The 7,397-nt window shown below is 39.9% G+C and overlaps 1 protein-coding gene across 5 annotated transcripts in view; it reads left to right on the forward strand.

Moving 5' to 3' along the window:
- The window catches only part of LOC131677378 (neuropeptide F receptor), a 56,105-nt gene extending 49,405 nt beyond the window's left edge, over window positions 1–6,700 (forward strand). For all 5 annotated transcript variants that reach the window (XR_009303336.1, XR_009303337.1, XM_058957164.1 and 2 more), the window contains exon 5: window positions 4,179–6,700. Coding sequence is in view for 3 of the 5 variants with exons in the window: in XM_058957162.1 (XP_058813145.1) it covers window positions 4,179–4,259 (81 nt within the window). In the remaining 2 variants the exon portion in view is untranslated. The remainder of the gene's footprint in view (window positions 1–4,178) is intronic.
- The last annotated feature ends 697 nt before the right edge of the window (window positions 6,701–7,397 follow it).

The following is a 7,397-nucleotide window of genomic DNA, read 5'->3' on the forward strand; positions in this document are numbered from 1 at the left end:
AACCATCAACCGAATTTGTGTCGATAATGCTGCCATTCTTGCAGCAAATGCCAAACTGAAAGCATCTTGTTCCCCAGGTCCAGATGGTGTTCCCTCGATTTTTGTCAAAAAGTGCATCAGCGGGCTTCTTAAACCACTTCGGCGAGTCTTCGAGCTATCACTCACTACTGGTACATTCCCTTCCTGCTGGAAAGCAGCGCACATGTTTCCAGTTCATAAAAAAGGAAACAAATCGAACATTGACAATTATCGGGGAATCTCGTGTTTAAGTGCTGTATCAAAACTGTTCGAGCTGGTTGTGTTAGATCCTATTTTCTTTCACTGCAAACACTACATTGCAGATGACCAACACGGTTTCATGCCTAAACGATCGACAACGACAAACCTGCTCTCGTTCACAACATATGTAATGGATGGATTCGCTGACGGATTGCAAACCGATGCTATTTATATGGATCTATCTGCGGCCTTCGACAAAATCAACCATGATATCGCAATAGCGAAGCTGGACAAACTCGGCATTCATGGACAACTTCTGCGCTGGTTTCGTTCCTACCTCGATGGAAGGCAACTCCAAATCAGCATTAAGGACTGTCTATCTGCACCATTCTTCGCTACATCCGGCATACCACAAGGAAGCCATCTCGGTCCAGTAATATTCCTCCTCTACTTTAATGACGTCAATTTCACATTACAAGGACCCCGCCTTTCTTTCGCCGACGACATGAAAATTTTTCTACAAATACGGGATAAAACCGATGCCGAGCTTCTTCAGAGGGATCTGGACAGCTTTAGCACGTGGTGTGATCAAAACAGAATGGTTTTAAACCCGAGCAAATGCTCAATCGTTACGTTCACGCGGAAACGCCAACCGACTCAGTTTAACTACCATTTCTTCGGCTCGAGCATTCCAAGACACTCTCACATCAAAGATCTCGGAGTCATCATGGATTCGGCATTAACATTCAAACCGCATACGTCATACATCGTGGATAAGGCATCACGACAGCTTGGGTTCATCTTCCGAATAGCGAAAAACTTCAGGGACGTATATTGTCTTAAATCGCTTTACTGCGCGTTGGTCCGCTCAACGTTAGAATATTGTTCAGCTGTTTGGAATCCGTACTACCAGAATGGGATTGACAGAATCGAGGCTGTCCAACGCAGGTTCATACGCTTCGCCCTTCGTCATCTCCCATGGCGAAACAGATTTCAGCTGCCGAGCTATGAAAACCGTTGCCAGCTTATACACCTCGATACACTCAGCATTCGGAGGGACTGCTCTCGAGCCCTGTTCGTCTCGGACTTACTCTCTGCCAGAGTGGATTGCCCTACAATCCTCGGACGTCTGGATCTTCAAGCCCGCGTTCGAGCTCTACGTAATAACTCCCTTCTGCGAGTTCCGTTCAGGAGAACCAACTATGGTTGCCAGAGCGCTGTAACCGGACTCCAACGAATTTTTAACAGTGTGGCGACGGCCTTCGACTTCAACCGGACGCGGAATGCTATAAAAGCGAAAATGTTGTCAATTTTAAAATGTAATTAGTTTAAGCAACCACCATTGGGGCCAAGGGGCTTGTTGGTGAAGGTAATAAATATAAACATAAACATGAAAGTAGTTGCTTCACTTCTTTCGGCATGTCTGGAGCGAATGAACTAGATAGAGCTGCCCGAATATAGCCTACGAGAATAGCTCTCGAAGGCTGCTTGGGATGCTGCTGCTTTAATTCAATGACGTATATTTAGTACTAAAGACTCCTCTCCAGTCCATCACAGACGATCCCAAATTTTTCTCATGCGTTCAATTGGGGATTTCAACAATAACTTGAAACCTTCGCTGATTGTGATGTAGCAAAAGCGCGTATGTGTAAATCCGAGGAAGTGCTCGGTGAACGAGACATTCTGACAGAGTTCTGCTTATCAGACCCTCATAAATTTTATTGCTGGTATGGGTGTGTGAGGAGGGGAGCTGGCACAAATTTCCAAATAACATGGCGAACTTGCCATTTGAGCACGTATGAGAAAGGCACCACTAGGTAGATTGTGTGATTTAAAAAAAAGCAGCCATTCAATCATTCTGAGGCGACGAATTGAGTTGGCGCATTTGATAATAAATGCTGAAAAACTTTGAAAAATGTGTATTACCCAAGTTTAATGTGCGCTAATTATTTATTTGAATTCAATTTGTCGATAAAACTGACCGAAAACTGTGCTTCTAAAGTTTCAGGTTTTCGTATGTTTTATTTACAATAAGGTTTTCACACAAAATTGCATCACCTTTTTTAAGTGTTTTTCGTCCCATAAGAAATACATTGCGACGAATCGAGCGCCGAATACGGCTACGAATCTTGCTGGGACGAAAAGTATTCGTCGCGTCTCCTTTGGAGAAGCATGGACAATACTCGAATTACGAAATCCACCTATCTGCCAGTTTCTGATAAAGTGAACCACGATAAGACAATCACTAAAACGGAGAAATTTGGAAATAACGGTAGTTTTTGCATTTGTTTCGCCCCTAGCTCACAGATCAAGAGTTAATGGTTTTCATTGCAAATTGCCAAACATTTACTTTCACATCAAGAATAGCTCAGGGATGTTAGTTGGAACCGTTGATGTTTCTACTATAGTTCAATGACGAGTATTTAGCGCTCAAGGCGGTCCTTCACAGACAATTTTAAAAATATTTCATCTCATCCGCTCACTCGAAAATTGCAGATTACTCCAATAATAGCTTGAAATCTTCGCTTCTTGTGGTGTAACAGGAATCGCGTATGTGTGAAACCGAAGAAGTACTAGGGTTGTGAGTTTTCACGAAAGACATTTTGGGCCAAAATTTTTGGTAGAGTATTTCCAAACACGTTCGAGCGATACGTAACTGAGGGGGATTAGATTGTCCTGGGTTTTTACTTGCCTGATATGGTCACCCTAAACAAAATACGAATTCACCAGCCAGAATATAAGCGCTCGTTGGATACACACCAAGACTTGGTGATACTTAGTATCCTCCTTATTCACACAACACATTCGGATGTTGAAACGAATCGTCAGGTGGCTGAGCCCGTGCCTGAAACAGTGACGACGAGTGTTCAAGCACATTGTTTTTTTTTACCGAAATATTATTTTATTTCCCGAAAATACTATTTCCGGAGTTTTTAGAAATTTATGTGAAGTTCGACTGGAAAATTTACTCAAGAAGAAAGGGACTGGAGTAATTAATCAAGAAGAAGCCGGTGAACTCGACTGAATCATTCTCACAGTCATGGCTCTTATTGTTTCGCTGAGTGTACACTGAAGAATAAGTAAAATCGGAAAAAAAAAATATTTGCGCTAGCCAGACATATTCGAAATAATCACGTTTCCAGAGCATGATGCATTTTCCTAAATCTTATATGTAACAGGGTGGGCAGTAGTTTTAGTATTACCAGTAACAGTGGTAATAATGCAAATTATTAAAAATACATGTGTAAATCGGTAACACTGATACTGCCTCAAATAAAAAAAAATCACAGAATTTGCTGTGCTGCGCGTAAAACCCCATTTAGATTTAGCGTGCTTTGCTTGTTATTGCACATGTCGATCAATAACATATATAAAATAGCCGATGGTACCCGTGCTTCCTTGGCGCACAAATCCTGTTCCATGTGTTTAGTTATTTTTATTGATTAAACGACAATATTATTTGAAAACACACGGTCAATTATTTGCTACACGGTCAACAATTATTCCCTATTCTTGTAATAACCTTCTCCACATTTTCGTCCCACAAGTATTTTTGTACGTATTTCGACATTTTGTCTTCAAATTATTAGACAGGATATAAACGCATAATTACTATACATATTTTTTTTTAAATGCGCATTGAAATCGTAACTCCAAACTGTATGCTGTTTAGTACTGCTACTACTAGCATTCTAGCTACCAATCGCAATCAATGGTGATATAGTAAAACCTTAACCACAAACATCTATCACTTCAAAAGAATACCACACCGCTGTGCTATGTGCCATTATCATGTGTAATTACTGTTGCTCCCTCAATACAATTCCTCATGCAAATAATTAGATGAACTTGTTATCTCTCTCGCTCTGCCTCGTGTGCTATTTCGCGTTGTTTCAGGTGTCCAGAGATACTAATAACACTCTTTGTTCTGTTCTTTTATCCCCCGCTTTCCTATACAGAACCCGGTTTGGGAACAGCGTTTGACCGACCCGGAACATCAGGACCGAACGAAGCTTTGTGCCGACGAGGATAGTGTCTGAACCGGACTCGTTAGCACCCCTATCCAAATAGATGGAGCTTGACAGCAGCCTATATGTATATAGCTACAGGCCTCATTGTTTTCAATGCTAGCGATAATTTGCGATTAATTTATGCACGTGATGTTTCCGAATTTTGTGGAAACAAGAGCTGCCATTAGACGAATTACGATTATGGAAATCGGTACTGCACGACGGAATTTATTCAATATTTAATCATAATTATCATTTCATCGTTGTTGGTTTTCATGGCAGCGATGCACACAACGTAGCTTCCATGAAAGCGGGCTGGTCTGTGAACGGTGCCACTGAAGTTTGTCGTGAAACAAAAGATGTAATTTAAATTCACTATGAGCTTTTTTGCCGCTTCTTTTGGTTTTCTTTTGATTATGAAAATAAGCTGCCAGAGGCGAAGAGTTCCAGATCCAGCTAGAAATAAGATATGAGCTTTTGAGCATTGCGCCTGGATGTAGGTAGTCGACAGCGGGTTCAACGAAGCTTCTTTAATTAATGATTAAATGAATCGTTAATATGTTTCATATTACCTTCTGCATAGGATGAACTATAGGTTGCTAGGCTAGGCAAATTGTACTCTGTACGTTTTCAGGGACAAACGAAGTTTAACCGACGGTAGGAACGAACTGAGGGTTATCTACTTTGATTCATTCGCACATTGCTTAACTTGAACGACATACAGACTTAGCTTATTGTGCGAGTCTTGTTTTAATTAAATGAAATTCATGTTTCCAAGAAAAAAAAATCATTTCCAATACTCAATTGATCCATTTATGTCCGCCACTGTATGTAAACATGCCGTGCAGTCAGAGAGTACAGGGAGAGAGGCTAATAGTGTGAGGTCAAAAATAGCTTATTGAGCAGATCAATCGATGACAATAAATAAAAATTACTCATGCCAGTCGAAGTAGATGAGTACAGTCGTGATTCGCTGGTTGGGCCACACCTCTGTCCAACTAACGAATTTAATTCGTTAGTTGGACCGACTGACAGATGTCAAAAACTCTCCAAAGGAGATGTTAGAAGTGTAATTGAATCTATTCACATCTCTAATAATTGTCAGATTGATTGTCAAAGTAAATTCGACATAAGATTTTGACATTCAGATGCTTTTTAGTTGGACAATGCTCCAACTAGCGGAGGTCCAACTAAAAAGCGGTCCAATTACAAAGTGTCCAACCAGCGAATCACGACTGTATTCAACAAAATAGAAACGTCAAAATTTAATCAAATCGTGGTTGTGTTCTGGAGAATATTTCTTTAAAAAAACTTCTTATGCATTTTCAAGCGGATGCTAAAATGCTACCCAGGTAAATAATAAGTATGCTAAATGCTTCCTAACATCTACTTGATAAGCATTTAAGTCAATTTAAATTCTATTTAACAGTTACATTACTGATGTGAAATTAAAATGCATTTTTACCTATGCATTCATAATGTTGCCTTTTGGCGAGAAGTTTTTAAACAGTTTTTTGAACGCCTATTAACAACAGTTATGCATAACGAATGCTAATATGCTGCAAGAGCCATCTGAAGTCCAAATTATATACTACTTTACTGCATACACTAATGCTCATTGTTTATCTGGGTAGTGTTGAATTCATATTAAATGGAGGGTTGCTGTTTTGCCGTCTCCTATTCTCTCTGCTTGCAGTGAGTTTTCTCTCTTTTTGATTCGTGTTTTGCACGATTATCATGCATGAAACGTCGTTTTGGCGTAATACATGTTTTGTATTAGCCATTTAGTTCGGGTGTATAATTAACTACCTTCTGCATTGGACTGAAGGTGTTTACGATTTTGAATCGATCATTTTAGTCGAGCTTATTTACAAATTTACGATCGAATTCTTTTGGACTGTTTTTCAATACAACAAATTTCTATGGTTATTTTAACAACTGGGTGAGTGGACATAATTTGCCTAACCTAGAGCAAACACACATCTATGAATACGATAACAAGGAGGCTTTGTTGAAAAAAGTGGAAAAGTTACACTGTTTCACGTTCAATTCACAGTTTGAGCCCAACAATGAATTTTGTTTTCAATCGATTGCAACGCGATGAGCCCATTGTTAAAACTTGACAAATTCCAATTTATTCGGCATAAATTCATTGTTCCTGTATGCATTGACGAAACAGTAACTTTTTTCGCTTACAACTAGCAAATAAAAAATGTTCGCTTAGCTTTGTTATATACTAGGATAAACGATACAAATGATTGAATGTGATGGTAACAAAGTGTAGCATAATATAGATGTTGAAATCATTTCGGCAGGTCCTAAATAAAGTAAGAGGTTTCTAAACTAATTCGTAAGACAGTCCTGTACAGTTTCCAGCAAGATGACGCTAGCCGGTAAGTGCAACTTTCTCCCACGATTGGTAATATCAATGAAAAAAGGTTTTGTCACGAATCGAGAGTTATGCGTCATTTCGAAGGCAAATAAATCGAAATTAAGTTTTCATATTAATACCTCTGGTTTAGCGTTTCTATCTCCGTCACAATATCACACACGCACCGTTCGCTACATATTGACTCTGAAAGTATCCCACCCGGAACGGCCGACCGTGCGTGTGTGTCCATCGGCCGCCCGGGCAGTCAGTATCCAAGTGATAGGAACGTAACAAACCGCACCCGGATGGGGCGGTATCCCATATGGTAGGTGTCATCGCCGAATATAGCTAATATTTGTCCATTAGCAATATATTTCGTTCGTTTGATTACCAACGTCGCTATGCCAATAACTGGCCCTCCGGAATCTCTAGCATTGCATTGGCGCACGGGTGTCGTCAGATCGGAGGGATTTGGCGCGTTGAGTGTTTTTCGAACTTTCGATTTGTCCATTGCATTTTCAATCAAAATTATGGTAAAAATATTTCACTGAAAGCTTATGACAATTTCATGAGAAATTAATTTATTTCAAATGGGTGCATTCGAATTAGAATCGGTTGTATCACTGGATCCGGATTACTAACTAGAAGCAGCTAGAATTCCGACTCATTTTCCGATTGAACTTACTAGTGTGACGTCTACAGATTAATAACGTAAACAGGATAATGTGGATACACAGATAACAGACATTTAGGCTAAGCAACCGTTTGCTACACGTGTTTGGCAGCTGCACTCCAAC

This window comes from Topomyia yanbarensis, chromosome 1 (assembly GCF_030247195.1).
Source record: "Topomyia yanbarensis strain Yona2022 chromosome 1, ASM3024719v1, whole genome shotgun sequence".
NCBI lineage: Eukaryota > Metazoa > Arthropoda > Insecta > Diptera > Culicidae > Topomyia > Topomyia yanbarensis.